Source organism: Serinus canaria, chromosome 1 (assembly GCF_022539315.1).
Source record: "Serinus canaria isolate serCan28SL12 chromosome 1, serCan2020, whole genome shotgun sequence".
NCBI classification, from domain to species: Eukaryota; Metazoa; Chordata; class Aves; order Passeriformes; family Fringillidae; genus Serinus; species Serinus canaria.
In genome coordinates, this window is record NC_066313.1 from 17,736,499 (window position 1) to 17,753,806 (window position 17,308).

Sequence of the window (17,308 nt, forward strand, 5' to 3'; positions counted from 1 at the left end):
GACTGCCATTCCTAACTAAGAACCATTACAGACATCCTGACAGAATGGGAATCTGACCTTGAAATCTGCAATGTACTTGCGAATCCACCTCTTGCAGAGTGTGATCTTTAGACAGCTGATAACAATTGTCTTCCAGCCTTTGAGTTGAAGACTGTACTAAATAGATTGCCAAAATATTAGTTATCCATCCTTATCAGAAATTCTCAGCACTCTATGTGAAGGGAAAAAAAAGCCCTTGCAGCACTGCTTCTATAATTGCACTGATTATTTTAGTGGGGGCAGCTGCTACAGTGAGCCTCTCTCACAAGGATGCACCAGTAATTGGTGTTACCTTCTAAACTGTGACTCAGCACCGGTGTCTAATCCAACAACCTGTGGTTACATCTTCTGCCAACAAAAAATGCCATAAATCACCTTCCCAAAGACATCACTATGGTTTATTGGTGGTAATTACAAGCTCATTTTAATGAAAATACATCTCCTACTATAATTTCTGCAAATCAAAATTTTTTCAAGTTTGATTTGCTTTTGTTCTACAATTTTTTTCCTTTTAACATAAAAAAAGAAATGCTTACAACAGTGTAATGTATTCAATTGAGCCAGGAAGATGTACAAGAAAAACAATTTTCTTTTCCTTCAAAGCACACTTTACTCATCCTATCTAGTTCATCTGTAAACTACCTGTAGCAGGAGCTCTTCCTTGTTCCAGAACAGCAAAGCTATTTAAGGAGAGTTCAAGCACTTCAGAGTCTTTTGCTCAAGTGAAATATACATATTATATCACAATTATGATTCACACATGGCTAATTCTCTAAATCCATGTGCTAACCCTTCACATCTTCAAGCATGTAGGCAATTTTCTGCTGATTCAATTAAACTCTCTGTTTTCAACAGTTCCAATCACTGTGTCCTTTTTTAAGGGCTCACCTGGCTCTGAGGAGCCAGCATTACATATATAAGGGAGATACTCCAATACTATTCATCTAAGTTGTGCTGAAATACTAAGAGTCTGGTCTTGAAAACCTTTTAATCTTCAAGCATTTAAAAATAGAATTTACAAATCTAGCCTTGACACAAGTATCCAGTTAAATGAGAGATGATCAAATACATTTTTTTCAGAGATCTGAAAACACATTGCTCTGAGAAGCACACGATCAACTGGTGGCCTTTTTATCCTTGAGGCAGGCCTATTCCTGCCTTGGGTAACTGGCAGACTGGGAAAAAGCAATTCCTTTCATTTACCTAGGAATTGCTCTTCCTAATCTACAAGTGCTGATGTAGCACAACTGGGGGCAGACACACTGCAATAAACGTTGCAAGGAAGAAATGGCAATGCTGGAACACAGACAGTGGATTCATTTTAATGGTTCTGCATATGGCTACATTAAAAAGAAAAAAAAAAAGCATAATTGATTTCCTGCTGACCCTCTCCTCCAAGTTAATGAATGAAAGCTGCATATGTTAAAAGTCATGCAGCATGAGAAAGTCTGCTACTACCAGCAAGAGTGCAAAGAAAAACTGATTACCAGGGCCTGAGGCAATACCAGTCACACAAGGAAACTGCCCAGCTTTGGGATGTGCAGAATCCAGTGTGAACCTGGTACGAACTCCCTATTTTAATGCTTCCTTTTCAGTTCTCATTTTATCACCATCTCTCATTTTCTCATTTCTCATTTATCATTTGTATCTCTCAAGGAAGCAGTACTTTGAAGGATCTGAACTCTGCAGTATGGTGCACCTACTCTACTCAACACTAACTCATCATTCTTCAACACTTGAAAAAGGTTCTTTGGATCACTCAAGACAAAAAAGGAAGAAAATTGCTTCTGCAGAAGAGGTAACAAATTTCCTTTGGTCCAAGTAAGTTCTGAGCAGGCATGAAGGGCTCTGAGCTGTCTTTGCCCTGTCCATCTTCCATAGAGACAAACCTGTATAGGTTTGCTCAATTTTCACTGATTTTCTTCAGCCATAAGCAGACCTAAACCCAAGTTGTCTCCAGGTGGATAAAGAGCAAAGTTACTTCCATATCTTGCACTCAAACTTTCTACAAAATATGTTTAATTTCTTTCCATCCTTACTTTCACTGCTGTTTTCATAATGCAAAGGAGAAAATCCCCAACATGGTCTGAATGAGTTACCTCCACTTTTGTCCCCTTGGCTAAGTTTGAAAATTAAACATGAGCACACTAACTAGTACAGGCAGGAGCATTTCACTGAATTGACTACCAGCCGTGCTTCTGATCTTTACATTTGTTTTTATTACCTTTCTCTAACCAACAGAAATATAAACAGAATAGTTTCAGTTTGGGAGGCTGAGGGTGAAATCTCAGGAACTCTCAAGCCTTTCTTTTAATCACCATTGGTTTTTCAAATAGATTAGGAAACCTGTTCATACCTCTAGGTTTCAGTATCTTGTCCAATGTCACAGGCTGCCAAGCACTTAATGCTCTCACAGAATCTGAAATCCTCAAATGAAAGGCAGGACAAAGGTGAAAGCTATTTGAGTGCCTACCTTATAAAATGTCATGATTTAATGTTGCAATAATGAGTGGCAGCATGCAGCAGGGATAAAAGGAGGCTGCTGGCCAGAGCAGGCCTCCATTCCCCTCTGTTGCTCTGCCAGGACGCTTGTCTGCACTTGCTTTGGCATCCTGAGTAGAACTGGGTAGCACAGACCCAGATTTGGAAGCTGGGGCAGATTATAACAGAGCTGACCTTGCAAGAATAAAACCAGTCCAAGGCTCAGCCACAAGTGACATCAAGAGAACAGATGGGGAACTGCTTCCAGGTGAGGCTGGGGCCAACACCAACTGCACTCCACTCTTTTGTGAACAGCCCTGTGGAAAGGCTCCTCAGCCCAAGAAGCAACACCTCAAGCCAGGACTTGGCTGAGCCCCTCTGAGAACTACGATCTGCATCACTTGAGACTCAGGAAAGTCCATCCTACACACAGGCAGACCAGCTGTGGGTAAGTGTAAAGAGTTCATCAGCAGGGCAGAGAATCAGTGACATCCTAATAAATCACACGACACTCTGCTCTTTCTTTCTCCTTCACAGCACGCCGACATTGCAAACCAGGTGTGGCAGAACTGCTTGCAGGATATTTCTGGCAGAATGCAACATGTCTGTTCAAAGATGCTCCTTTTAGAGGAGGCCCATCAGATCCTATATTATTAAGGTATTTTCCTGTTACATTCAGGGACTGTCAAGGACTAGAAAGCACAAAAAGCCAAAGAATGTGGTTTCATGGACACTGAGAAAGGGGAAACAGTCTAACCACTTTAGCAATGATAGTAATCTCATTCTTTGTATTATAGCTATTTTACTTGTCCAATATATTATCAGTGTTATTCTTCGTAATTGTGTATCTCATTGGATACCCACAGAAAAATAATTCTTTGCCCTCATAAGTGGCTTTTGTAATGAAAAAAAAGAGACCTGAAATCTGAAAACTGCTTACTTTTACTTACCTCAAACCTTTATGAAAAAGGCAGAGGAAAAGGTCATTGACCCGTCACAAAAGGTAAGTAGGTGGCCAGAAAGCTGATATATTCTGGTCCAGCCTAAAGAACTGGATTGCTTTTCCTCTTCATGCACTTCTCAATCATCATCATCTAATGTCTATTTTTCACATAAAACCTGCTAATAATCTAAAAATTTTATTTTCTTCATGTTTGTTTTTAAGGCAGACCACAAACTTTTAAAGACAACCAGCTATTCTAAAAACTCCTTATTCTCATGTTCCACTTGTATTTTATGAAAATTTCATCTCAGCTGAAAGCATTTTGCGTATTTTGAATATAATACAAATGTAATGTTATGTAATGAATATTTGTACAGTGCTGGTCCTTTAGTTAAATTATGTAAAAATCAGGTGCACTGGACATGGGTACTAGGAAAATAAGTTTGTTTCAGGAGCCTAATTGCTATGCTGATTACTGCAATAACAACACTGGCAGGCATTTGCTAATGTTCATGAGTAGTACGATTTTTTCAGTGAAGGAATACTGAAAATGTTGATTCCACATATTCTTTTGTAGTTCGTCAGGGTTTTTTTATTTATTCCAAAGATATGGGTCTTGTTTACTTAGGTCAAAGACAGACAAATTTGCAGATACCTGCAGAAACCCCAATTAAGTAGGCTTTCTTCTTTGCTATTATTGGTCATAGTTCACTGTGCCAGCTCTGGTTTTTGAACATTTTCTGTGTTTTGCATGTTCTGTTTGAAATACTTTACAACCTAGAGTTGTACTTGACCATGTACAGCTGATTGACTTCAGAAAGACTTCACTGCCAGTTATCTTCACGTTCCAGTACTGAGCAATGCAAAAGGATCCCTGACAGACATGAGTATTCATCCACCCCAGCTTCTAGTGCAATCAAGCAAAATCAGTGAAAGACTCTGCTTGATTTCAACATGCTTTGGCTCAGATTTGCCCAGCCTGGTGTTTAAAGGTATTCAAGGCATCAAAGGGGGCTGGATTCCTCAAGAGTCGTAAAACATGAGCCAAGTCCCATCTGATTCACCAAGAATTCCTGTCTCTGTGTTGTAACCAGCAGTATGGATTACATACATGCTTAAACCTTGGAGTAAGATAATGCTGAATCACATTTTAACAGAAATGACAAGAATCTAAAACATGCAAGTCTCTTCTGAATTGACACCTTTACCCCAGCAGCACCCAGCCAAACAGAATCAGATTTGCAGAAATGCAAGGCTGGACATTGCATTCAAAGCTGGTCTTACAATTCAAGGGCAGTTTCAACAACAGGTCTCCACTTTGCAGACTGTATTTTGAGTGTTGAGCCAAACCATCCCTCAAAGTTTCGTTGAAACAATATTAACAGTTATCCCCTCACTATTAACAACAGATAAATTATCAGGAGCATTGTGCTCTATTAAACACTATTTTCTATTATTCTTGCTAGCAATTGGCTTCCAAAGTGTTTTATGTACCTGTTGTAAAAGGGAAATGATGTTTCAGCTTAACAAAAACTCTTTGTTATTATGCACGACCATTATTAATGGATTACACTTTCAATCCACTTTGTCACATAAATAGAAAATCTATGGTTTGATAGGATTAAGCATTTAACGATGTATTATTATTGTTATTGCTTTTCAAAACCAGTTATTTTCCACAGATTTTTTTGCACTAGTGTTTTAACTTCTTCAAAATAAATATTTATTTTGGACTTTAATGCTAGGCCATTGCTGCTTTTCCAACAGATCAGTGCCTCACTCGTGCTCCCATTAACTTCAATAGGAAGAGGAGCATGGCTTAAGAAAATAATCTGTAGAAAAAAAAAAATCTATGTTCTATCAACCTAACAGACATTAAAAGAATTAATTATAAAGTCTCAGAACTGAGGATAGCTAAAATGACATAGCATATAAAGATATCTTTAATAATTATCTTAACAATTTCTAATCACATTTAAAATCCTGTGAAGTTATCAAAACACTTAAGCAATCTGAGCTTGAGATGTTTTCTATTTACTCAGAATTCAAAGAGCTCCTTTCATGTGAAAGGTAGAAACAGCTTTGAAGATAAATGAAAAAGGAGTGAGGGAAATCCTAAACAAATCATATTTCTGATTAAAGTATTATGTCCTTAATGTAATCTCACATTTCTCATATTCCTTACAGACTTTAGGCAACACATTCAGAGCAAAACAGTCCTCAAATAATATTTCACAATACTATCTTGAGCATAAATTGTAAAATTACTCTGTATGTTTTGCCTGCCTGAAACATATAGTTCTATAGCTTGCCTTTTAGTCTCTGCACCACGCCATTGGAAAATATTCACAATATTCAGAAAGACTTCCTTATCCCTTCTCCCAGTGAGAGAGAACATATACTACTCATTATGTTGATGCAAATGAGGCAGCAGTTAATCATCTGCTTTGAAAACAAGGTACTTGGGCATTATTTAATTCCCTAAACCAGCAAACCATGTGTTTGCATTTATACAAAATGATCTCGCTATTGCCATGTTGAAAAAAAAAAAGCAAACAGCTACTAAATGCAGAGTGAATTCTGGCTTGTAAGTCTTTTCTTATGTTTATTTACACTCAGAGCATTTTTAGGGTTGGCCTTTTCTGCCATTTTTTGCCAGCCACAATTTTACTCACTTCACCAAGCTTGCCCATACCAATACAGGAGACAGGATTAGGCTCTTAATTTGTAATGGAGCCTAAGATTTTGCAAAATCAGCACATACTATTAAAAGCTCTAGAAATTAAAAAAAAAAAAAAACAAAGCAGGAATAAAAGTTTGAACTGGGTTAGATGGTCATCTCAGTGCCAATCTATCAAGAATCTCTCTCAAGATTTTGAGGAGGTCTCCAGGTTTGACAGCAAGAGAAATATTAAATTTCCCTGGTAATGATTACCATACTTCTAAACATGGAAGGAAAAAAACCCCAACAAACCAACAAAACACCAAAACACTGAATGGGAAACACTAATTTGCTTCAACAGGAAAACAAAAAGATTATTGCTCTTAAAAGTAGTATTTTTTTTAATCTGCTAGTAATATGCCCATAAAGAGAAATCAGATGAGAAAACAAAAGACAACAGAGCTCTGCTGAGCAGTAAGCCTAGATAGTAAAGTATTTTTAAAACTGATTGCATGGCGTGCTGTACTCAATATAAAAGATAATAATAATAATGTGGAAGAACAGAAGGACTTTTTGAAACATTAAGTGAAGTGAAAACAATACTTTAGACGTAAAGTTCTAGAAGTCAAATATTCCTTACCCCTCTTTAGAAAAAACAAGCATGATAAGCAAAAAAATACACAGGCTGTGTTTTTCTAAACATACTCTGTATCACTGTAACATTTAAGTATTTTTAGTTGTTAGACATCAAGAAAATTGTTTTGAGAACAGCACAACAGACTGGCTAAGTTTGTCTTTCATTTTCCGGAGTTTTGGGGAAGTTCCCGTCCAAGAATCAAATCATCACATGGTGAAGCGAGATAGAGCACTTGACACTTTGAATTTCACTACTAGAAAGTCCCTCTGGAAAGACCAAATTATGTGCATTATTCAGATTTCAGATTTTGGACATCAGGTTTACTTCACATGACTGCGTGGGCTACATGTTGATCATGCAGAACTGTTAGCTGAGAAATTTGCTGTGAGGCTTCAGCGTGCTTATTTCCCTCTCAGTGAAACAGCACTGCTTACTCAGACCGAAGCAGGAGGAGAATGGAGCACTGTGCATGAAAGCGCTGCTTCTGGATTACATTACTTTGATGAGGAATCTTTTTGACCTTTAGGGCAGCCGACTTCCACAAGTGACGAAAGATCCCTCTTCACCCTGCAGTGCATTTCTTCATGCAACCAGAGTGTTGTGAGCTCCCCTCCTTTTATCCAATCCTCTGTTACATCAACTAAATCAGATTAAGCTGATCGTTATTATCTTTGCTTTTTAAATTTTTTTCCCCTTTTTTCTTCATTATGGCTCAGAGGAGGCACAATCACGTTTCTATACACTCAACAGAACAGGCATTGTCATTATTATTTCATTATTTTTTAGCTTTGGATTTGCAGTGCGCGTAACCAACACGCATACTCAACACAGCACCAGAAAACAGCCCATGCACCGAGCAGAAGCAAAGCAGGAATAGGTGAAGGGGAGATCGGATGTCCCGCATGCCCGCCAGCCCCGGCCCCCTCTCCTTCACAGCGCCGCCCCGGAGGCAGCGGCACATCGCGGGGCTGGGGGGCCCGCACATCCCGGGCGACCGGGGAGGCTGCAGCGGGAGGGGCGGCGGCGGGGCTGCCCGCGGGGCTCCCCCCGCCTGCGCGCCGTGTTCCGGGAGGGGCGGGGGCGGGGGCTCGGGGGCCGGGCCAGCCCCGCCGCCGCCACCGCCCGGCTCCGCCTCTCCCGCCGCAGCGCTCAGTCCTGGAGCGCCGCTCGGCTGCCAGAAAGGAGCCGCCACCTGCTCCAGTGCGGAGTCGTTCCTCGCTGCTCGCCGAGAGGGAGAGCAGCCGCCCCGCCGCCCGCGCCCGGGAAGTTACCGCTGCTCCCGGCGCCGGGGGAGAGCCGCCGCTGCTTCTTCCCGGCCTCGACGAGGGAGAAGTCGCTGCCGCGCTCCGGTGCGAGAGGGAAGAGCCCCGCGGGCGCGCCGCCCCGCTCCGCCGCCGCCTCCCGGTCCCTCCGCGGGCAGGCGGGATGATGGAGCCCCCCGCCGCCGCCGCCTGCGCCTCTTGTCGCCGCGGCCCGCTGCCGCCCCTGCTCTGCCTCCTGCTCGCTGCTCTCTGCCTGCCCCCAGGTGAGCGCCCGCCCGCGGGAAGCGGTGGCCCCGGCCGCGCCGTCCCGGCCGCGCGTAACTTGGCGGAGGGGAGGCCGGGGCGCAGGTGGCGGTGCCCGCCCGCCGCTCCCCGGAGCGCCCCGGTCCCCGGAGCGCCCCGGTACCTACCGCCCGCTCCCTGCTCGCCGGGGGTCGCTCCCGACCGGTGGTGCCCGCCGCATCCCGCTGCGCTTCTGGAGGAGAGCGGTCCTCTCCTGCCTTCCGAGGGTGCGCCGGCTGATGCCGTCTCTGCTTCGGGAAAGGCAGGAGCTGCCCCAGCGGTGGGGGGGATCGAGACGCGCCGGTCTCATCTTTCCCCGAGGGAAACGGCGGCGGGGTCCCTCCAGGGCGTTGTCAGCGGCCGCCGGGCAGCGCTGCCCCCCCGGGAGCGACAGCCGAGCCCCGGTGCTGTGCCGCTTTCACTTCCAGGCTGAGCAGCACGTCTGTGCAGCGAGCCGCCTGCAACTTCGGCGGTTCAGCCGCTTCTCCTCTCCGTGCCTTCAGTGCCGCCCGTGGCCGTGCCTGCACAACGCGGGACCGGCGGCCTCCCGTCGCTTTCCGCTGCCGGTGGGAGCCCGGGGAGCGCGGCGGGCACTTGCCGCCCGCAGGCAGCCGGGCGCGGCGGGGGCAGCCCCGCTGTCGGTGCCCCCTGCTCGGGCAGCCCGCTGGGGCAGAGCGGGCGCCGCGCCCGGGGCCAGCGCTGCGTGCCTGAGGTTGCTCCGGCGGATCGGCATCGCGTGGGTAACTTCGCTTCCCCCCTCCGCCCCTAAAAAGCACTCCTGAGAGAGGCGGTGGGGAAGTAGGAAGGCGCAGAGAGTGCTAAATATCCTAATTGTTTTGGGAATATTTTGGCTATGAGGTGTTTGTAGGCTTTGTTTTGTAAATATTGAGCGTGAAAGTGAAGTCTGAGGGAAAAGCTGTGAAGTGAGGAGTTCTGCATTCAGCGCGGGGACCGTCTCATTATTCTTGTAGAAAGAGCGTCAGCCTGTGGTAAAATTTTGTATTGCTTTAAGAAATGGCTTTGCCACTATGTGCCTTTGCAACAACGGAGGGTTTGCAGAAGTGTCGGAGCTGCTGGTGGTTTTTCATTCCTGGCCTCTGCCTGGTTGTTACGTGCTCTCCAGTTAACCATTTATGGCCAGTATGGTTTTGGCGAAATGAAAGAGAAGAGCAGACCTTTTTCACTAGGTGTATTTTGTGTTTTACAAGCTCCAAGTAGAAAACTGAAAACTAGCTACAACAACTGCTGAATCTGTAATTTCGAATAGAACAGTAAAAAAGCCTCAGACAGAATCAACAGCAATATTGGAACTGTAAGCCGTGTGTCAGGCTGTGCTGCTTGGCTTTTGCTTTGGCAAACACAGGGTATAATCACTGTCGGACATAATAAATTCCAGTCCTGGTGGCATAGCTTACAAAGAATACTGGTTGATGTGATGCAGAGAAAGTCTTCAGGAAAGATAGTTCATTTTAGGAAATCTTGAAGGCATGTGGATTATCAGAGGGATAAGCACCTCAGCTTCTAAGAAGCACGACTTTGCCTCTGTGGAGAGATTTAACCGAGTAAATACAAAATGATCTTGGTGATTGTGTATCTGTCTACATTTTCCATTTGAAGAAAATGTGAAACCATAAAATATTTTATCTCAAAGGTTGTGTTTATGGAGCTCTATAAAAAAATGTCACTTGACTACCTGCGATCTTAATAGGCTGCCAGCAAAATAACTTAACTTGTTCTTTCTGCTCTTCATTCCTTCTTTGCCCCGTCAAGGAGAAGCTCAGGCTAACTGTAAGGAAATATGTGTGGGGAGAAACCAGCCCCACCTCAGCTTACAAACTTTCCCTGCAGTACTGAAAATGCCTGGAAAGCCCAGTAGTAGATTTAAGCCTCTAGTTCTGTTTATTCTGAGGAATATAAAAGATACATACAAAAATACCTATAAAAAGGTCTTGATATTGTTGTAGTTTTACTGGTTCTTCCCCCTTGCTATCTCATCTATTTTAGATGATAGCTAGTTTTTTTAACAAATTATGGATGTATTACTCCATCATGGTGCTCAGCTTTTGGGAGTTCCATTTGAGCTTTGGGTATGGAAAGCAATAGATGAGGTATTAAAAGTTTATGTGCCTCAATTGTAAATATCTCTGGCAATATTTAAGATGGACTGCGATGATGGAGTTCCTTATGCAAAAACTTGGGTCTGTTTCTTCGCAGAATAGACTGCTTAGGAAGATACCCATCTTGAAAAGAGAGAGGGGGTCCAAGTACACATTTGGCACTAAGAGACTGCCTGTAGGTCAGACCAAGTGAGAAAAAGGATTATAATCTCATACATCTCTAGAGGAATGGCTGTATGTGAAAAGAAAGTAAACTCTTAATCAGGAGCTACCTTTCCCCCTCCCCCTGCTTTTCTGGTGGATTACAACAAGGAAGCTCTTAGTCTCTCCTTTTATTACTGGGCTTGCTACATATTGCCTAAGCCTAGCAAGACTGAAACATGTAATCTTATTCATGACACTCATTGTGTTCTCACTTCTGACTGTTTTATCCCTGGTATATCTGGTGTGACTTTGAGCAAGGTAACTGGATTTCTATATTAAGATCTGGTGTTCACAAGGGTTTTCTGAAACTGAAGTCAGAAAACATCTGCACAACATGTATATGCTTCAGTGTGCCATGTATTTGTGGCCTAATATACAGGTAACCAGACCCATTCCTAAGTGAGTTTTAATTGATTGCTTTGGGAAGCATTTGATATATTTAGGGTTTCTTTTTTTTTTTTTTTTTTTGATGTGAAAGTCTTCCAACATAAACTGTTTTTCTTGTGCTCTCCCTCCTACTGTTGGGTTTGTAGCACTGAGAAGGCAGAGGGCAACAACAGAAATCATCCAGGTCTGTAAATCCTTGAAATTTCAACCAGGTAATTTTTATTGGAGAAAATATATGTTGTTATGTTCATGAAATAAATATATCTGTCACAAGTCATATTTAATTTCAGGATAATTTATTTTCATTCTCCAATCTGTGTAAGAGTAATCCCCTTTCTTGCAATACCATCCATTCTCATTCCTGAAAGTAACCTGGTTGTTAAAATAATTTACCCTGGGTTTATGTATAATCTTCTTTGTGGTAGAATTCATTTGTGGACTTATTTCCAGCAGAAAGTTTTGGAGAACAGTATCTCTAAATATTTATGCAAGATGATACATAAAGGGGAAAATAAAATAGGAGAAGTGTTTTACATAATGAAAATTACATCTTTATGATCAGGCTAAAACTGTGTTCTCTATTTTCTTGCAAGTATCTTACTTAAGCAGTGGGGTTTGTAGTCCTAAGACGTAAGAGTGCCTGCTGCAGATTTCCATGGTATCATACCTGATTCCATAGGAGATCCTTCTAAGCCACATGAAAAGAAGCATTTCTCTAGCAGCAATAACTTTAATATATTGGCTGCTCATATGTGACACACCATTGTGGGCTTTTTTAGTTTTCTACCAGAGGACTTCCTGGAGAGTATTTTTTTAGTCAAAATGGTTTTGGACTTTTTGGGTGAAATAGGAGTAGGTTGCTAGTAAGCAACGGATTACAGAGGAGCCCCACCTCTCTGTATGCACTTTGAGCCTGATAACACTGGGGAGACTGAATGGGCTTATTTTCTAGGAGCTCTAATTTGTAATTGGATCTCCTTTCACTAGATTGTCCATATTCAGTCTTCCCTTCTTGTGATCTGTGCTCTATGACCATAACATGATGATCACAGACAAGCTGGCTCGAGGTCTGATCTCCAGTGGTTATTCCATTGCTGTTTCACACACGGGAGTTTTGTGGCTTTTTAATACTGCCGTGCTGATTGTTGACACTGTTTTTCCACACCTCTAATAGTATGGTGTTGTAGTATGGTCCTGGTTAGTTCTGCCAGCTCTAATAGGAGGCTAGATTTTATGTATAGATTTTTACCATATCTAAAACCCCATAATCTTCAGACTCTCTCTTCAGTGCTACTCAAGGTTCCTCTGAGTTGGCTGATGTGCAGCTTTTTCCTCTGGTAATACAGTAATTTTTTATTAAAAAGTGTGTGTAAACTACAAGGCCACATTTGTAAGAGAATTGAGGACCTGTTGCAATATTCTGATTTCTCTCGAGTTCCTCTGTCTTCAAGAAAAATAGTTACACTTCCATTCACTGATGCTCAAATGAGAGACTCCTAAAGAATTGTAAATGCTGTAGGGTGATAATTAGAAATTACTTAAGCAGAACGTGATTTTTCCAGGAAAACCTGAATATTAACAACTCCCCTTGATATGAAATGGTTGAGTGTTATCTTCCCAGAAGACAAGGTTTTGACCTACATGTTCTTTATCTCAGTATATTTTCTTTAATGGGAACAGGAGGATATTGAAGAAGGTTAGAACAGTTCTGTAACTTTTGGGTAGAAAGCATTCAAAATGCTTTCAACAGCAATGGAAATACTAAGCTGTTCCCTTGATAAGAAGTAAAAAGTGCAGTTGGTGATTTAATAAGTGTTTCAACAGTCTGTATTTCCATATATTTTGTTTAGGGGGTACTCTGTGTACAGTTGACCTCAGTTTTGAAGAAAAACTTCAAAAGCCCAAATTGCACTCATGTGTTGTGTTTTGTGCTGTGGTAGCACCATCTGTAGTATGCCCCGGCGTTGTTAATTGTGGGCTTTGGGCACAGCAATTTGGGACCTGATGGAAAACTCTCAAACAGCAGCCAAGGGTAGCAGGAGTCCCCAGGGCTGGAGGCCTGGCAGGCAGTGACATTTTGGCATGTGTCATGGGCTCTGTGTGGTGGCTGTCCCCTTTCCTTGGCTGTCTCTTGCATACAGTGTACGTGGCAGGTCCCAGCTGCCCAGGCTGGCAGGTTTTAGGTTTTCATTAGAGCATTGATTCTGACCACAGTTGGCATTTTTAAAGCTTTGAAGAGATATTGGCAGCTAATTCAATAGAGGGAGCTCCGCTACCTTACTGTTAGAAGCAGTGTGTCTCAGCTTTTCCCAGACCTCTGGTTTCAGCCAGAAAGTTGTATTAAAAGTCTTTGTTTCTTCACAGAGTTTTGTCATGCTAGGCTTTGTTACTGAAAGCATCTAACTTTCATCATAGGCTTCCTGTTGCATGAAGGGGAAGGAAGGCCAAATCCAAATCACATACTAGGCAAACCCTCAAAGATGACTCAATTAGAGATACTTCTCTTTTGCTACAAGGCTTTGGGTGTTTCAGATGGATACACTACAGAATCAGGTTTTTAAGTGACACTTGTTTGTCGAGGAAGCAGCTGGTGAGAATCATGGAGAAGCCCCAAAAGAATTAGAATAAATAGAGGGTATTTCCAGGGATCAAATGGGCCAAGAATGGTGTGGCATGAAATAGGCTAGAAACAGGATAAGGAAATGATTGTACCAGACTTACTGCTGGGGTGAGAGAAAGTTAGAACTTCCAGTAAAATGTTAGGTAGGGCATTTGTTTTAAAAAGTCTGTTTTTTCAGTAAGTTCTTGCAGGATTTTTTTTTATTTTAAGGAAAAGTGGAATATGTATGCTGCCATTCTGTAAACATGGTCATTGTGAAAGAAGCCAGGTTAGGTGTGCTTTTTAACCCCTTCCATGTCTCTAACACAGAAAAGCATACATACAGAAAGTTGATAACTGCTCCGTAAACTTAGGACTTTATATTTTTCTTGTATACTTTTATTTTTAAATAGTATTTCTGATCAGATGGTTTTAAAACTAATTATGAAGTCTCAATAAAGAACAGGACTTCTAAAAAATATTCTTTGAGTCACCTTCAAGTTAACTTATAATGAACTCATCATTATTCTTCAATCAGATGAATCCCAGACAAATGCCCTTTATCATTTTGCATGCTGCAGAAGTTGCTTTTTTTTTAATCCATTTTTCTTCAATTTAACTAAAGAAAATATCCATAGATATTGGAGAACAAAATAGATGTAGTTTTTGTACAGCTTGATTTACGTGTGGCATTTTATATACAACTGACTTATTTCACGGTTTTGTTGGTTTGGCTTTTTAATGTGAAGTTTTGATGGGGTGGATTTTGGGTTTGTTTGGGTTTTTTTGCTTGCTTGTTATTGTTAGAAAATGTAACAATTTATTTTTTGCGAACTCACTGTTGAGCTGAGTGAATTTTTCATGCTGACCAGGAAGAATTCCTAAGGGTTCTGTTTTAGAGGGTTGGCACAGTTTATCTCTGGGGTGGAATGGTGAGTGTTCACTTAATCGTCTGTAACTGGATACCTGACAGACAATACATGGGTTGAAATACACTTAAAAATGGGCAATTGAAGGCAACTATGAGATCTCAAAATTATTTGTGAGATGCTGTTTCTTTTAATTGCAGATTCTGAATGATTTTTCAGTTCACGGGATAGCTAGAGTATTAATCTATGCATTTATCCATTTTGGCATGGAATTTTATTTCATGAAATGCACAAAGCGGCATGTGTTTAGCAAAGTGGAGTCTGTGACTCATCCAGATAAAATACGGATGGTCAAAGGTTTGTTGGTTTATTCTAGCTGTTCTGGAGAGTAGAGATGAACTCAGTGGCCTTTACCTACAAAACCACACATGGAACAGGGAAAGGACAAATGGAATATTCAGGCAGGATTTGGGAAACTGCAGTGTAGCCCTGTAACTTCAGAAGAGAGAAGAATGCTGAATCAATTTCTTCATTCTTGATACAGCACATCAAATGCTTGCATATGGGAGAGGATGATAGGGCATGCATTATTTTAAAATCCACACAGGGACACCCCAGTATGTGATTTGCTTTCTAAAACTGGGGAAGGTGGAAATTTCTGACACTTGACAGCGAAGTAGTGCCCTGACAACTGGTGATATAAATCCAGGAAACATTTGCATCTTATACTTGACAGCTTTAAAGGTTAGCAAGGGGATAATTTTTCCAAATATAATTCATGACTGAGATTTTTGTCAAGAATTCTTAATATTACTCTTCAGTTTTCAAACTGCTGCGCAACTTGCTGCTGACCTTGAACCCGGCCTACACAGAGAAGCAATAAGAAAATCAGTGTTGTGAGTGTCCCAGCAGCTTCCAGTTTGAGTGAATTATGTTTCTTACTCTTGTTTTTCTGCAAGAACTTAGTAATGCAGAGCTTTACGGTTAGTAAAGTAATTCTAGTAATTATGGTTAATAATGAAGTCCTGTGGTTTGAAACAGTCACCAGTGTTTGAGTAAATAATGACAGCTGCTTTGCATTGCATGAATTTGTATTTTGTACTTTTTTTGTATTTTGCACTGTTTTGTTAAATATTTAAAACTTTCAGAAAATTGTTTGCTTCAGTAGTTTAGCTCTTGACATGGTTTCTGTAACAGGACTTTTGGAGGGATGACTGTTCTGTAGTTCTGTTTGACCTAGCACCTCACACTGCTGTTGAATGATGCAACAGGTTCTGTTTCAGTTTTGAAGTAAAAGTCCTTTACCTTAAAGATTTAACCCCAGTTAATGTGAGGTGCCCCACAGCAGCAAATTCTGAAGTGTCTATATGAATCTTGGGGTGTGCTCTCTTGAAGTTCACCTGCAGACTTGGTATGGGTCAGCTTTCTGGTATTTCATTCAGACTCTCTTGTGTCTGTGGGTCACTTTTTGTCACTTTAAGAACCCTGGGGTGTTAAATCCAAAACTTCTGTGCAGCTTCTGGGGGTAGCAGGGGGAGTAGTCTAAAACTTTTGAGACATTGGGAAATAAGTGGTATGTTGCAAAGGTGACTACTGTGGGTATAGAGGCAGGTTAACCTTAGTAGAATCACAGAATATTTTGGCATCTTCTGTGCATCCTAACATAATGTATTGCCTGCTCTGTAAGAAAGTTCTTTCCTTATCTCAAAAGAGCTTTAAGCCCTGGGTATCTGCAGCCAGAAGGAAGGCAAACTTTCTGCCTGTGTGTAGAACTGTTGGTGTATCAGAGGGGCTAAAGAGATGCTTTGTGTCTGTCCGAGGGCCAAAGGAATAGGAGCAGGGAAATAGGAATTGTGGGGTTTTTTGGAGGTCTGTGGGAATGTAGCTGGGTATTGGGGCATGCTGGTAGTGTTAGGCTCTGCAGAACCTGCTGGCTGTCATCATCCTGCAAAGGGGGCCTTGGAGGGCTGCTGCAGCCACCACCAGCAGCTGGGAGTTCCTCTTGGACAGCATGCAGCTCAAGAACTCCCTGTAGTGGTTGTAACCTTTAGGTCTTTGGTGGCTGTTCATTTCTGCTATGTAAGAGGGGAAAGATCTCTATTCCTCCCAAGCATGAGAAATTCCCATCTTTTGCTGGGGGCATGCTTACTCTCTGTCCTACTGCAGAGAGATGTGTCTGCTTTCTTTAGAAACACTTTTCTTCTTGTCTGAGTGGTGCATGAAGCCCTCTGTGGGTCACTTTTTCATCATTATGTCCATCTGCAAGTACAGCAATGATAAGGAAAGATGGGCTTCAGCACACCCAGATGGGCTTCAGCACACCCAGTATGCTCACAACCTTTGGCTTTCTTTCCATTGCATCAGTGGCACAGGGCATAGAGGAATGAATAACACAGTGTGTTTCTGTAGTGAATGCTGAATAGCTGTGTGTGAGCTGCCAGCAGCTTTATCCAGAAAGAAGTGGGTGTTGGGAGGAGCAATGTTTGCCTCCAGAGGAGGAGAGGCAGGTGAATAATTTCTAGCTGGAATGCTTAGTCCAGTTTTTTTAATGTGGGAGTGTTTTTGAAGACGGATGTTGATGGCTCAGTCCAAGAGGTTGTTAATTTTTCTGGGCAGAAGTAATGCATTCAAACTGTTTCTCAAAATGATTTATTCTTATAGTTTTATTTATGGTTACTCCTGAAGTCCACATATGAGCTTCACACTGGAAGATTTGTGTGAGTATGTATAAAAACTTAGCCTTCTTGGTATGGTAGGATGCCTTGTTTTAGATATGGACTCTAATTCACAAAAGTTACATCCATAGCTTGCTTTAACTTGTGTTTC

At 42.0% G+C, this 17,308-nt stretch overlaps 1 protein-coding gene across 1 annotated transcript in view; it reads left to right on the forward strand.

The window, feature by feature from the left end:
- Nucleotides 1-7,955: 7,955 nt before the first annotated feature.
- The window catches only part of ALCAM (activated leukocyte cell adhesion molecule), a 115,511-nt gene continuing 106,158 nt past the window's right edge, over nucleotides 7,956-17,308 (forward strand). The window contains exon 1 of the mRNA XM_050977863.1: nucleotides 7,956-8,287. Coding sequence (XP_050833820.1) covers nucleotides 8,188-8,287 — 100 coding nt within the window. The 5' untranslated portion in view covers nucleotides 7,956-8,187. The remainder of the gene's footprint in view (nucleotides 8,288-17,308) is intronic.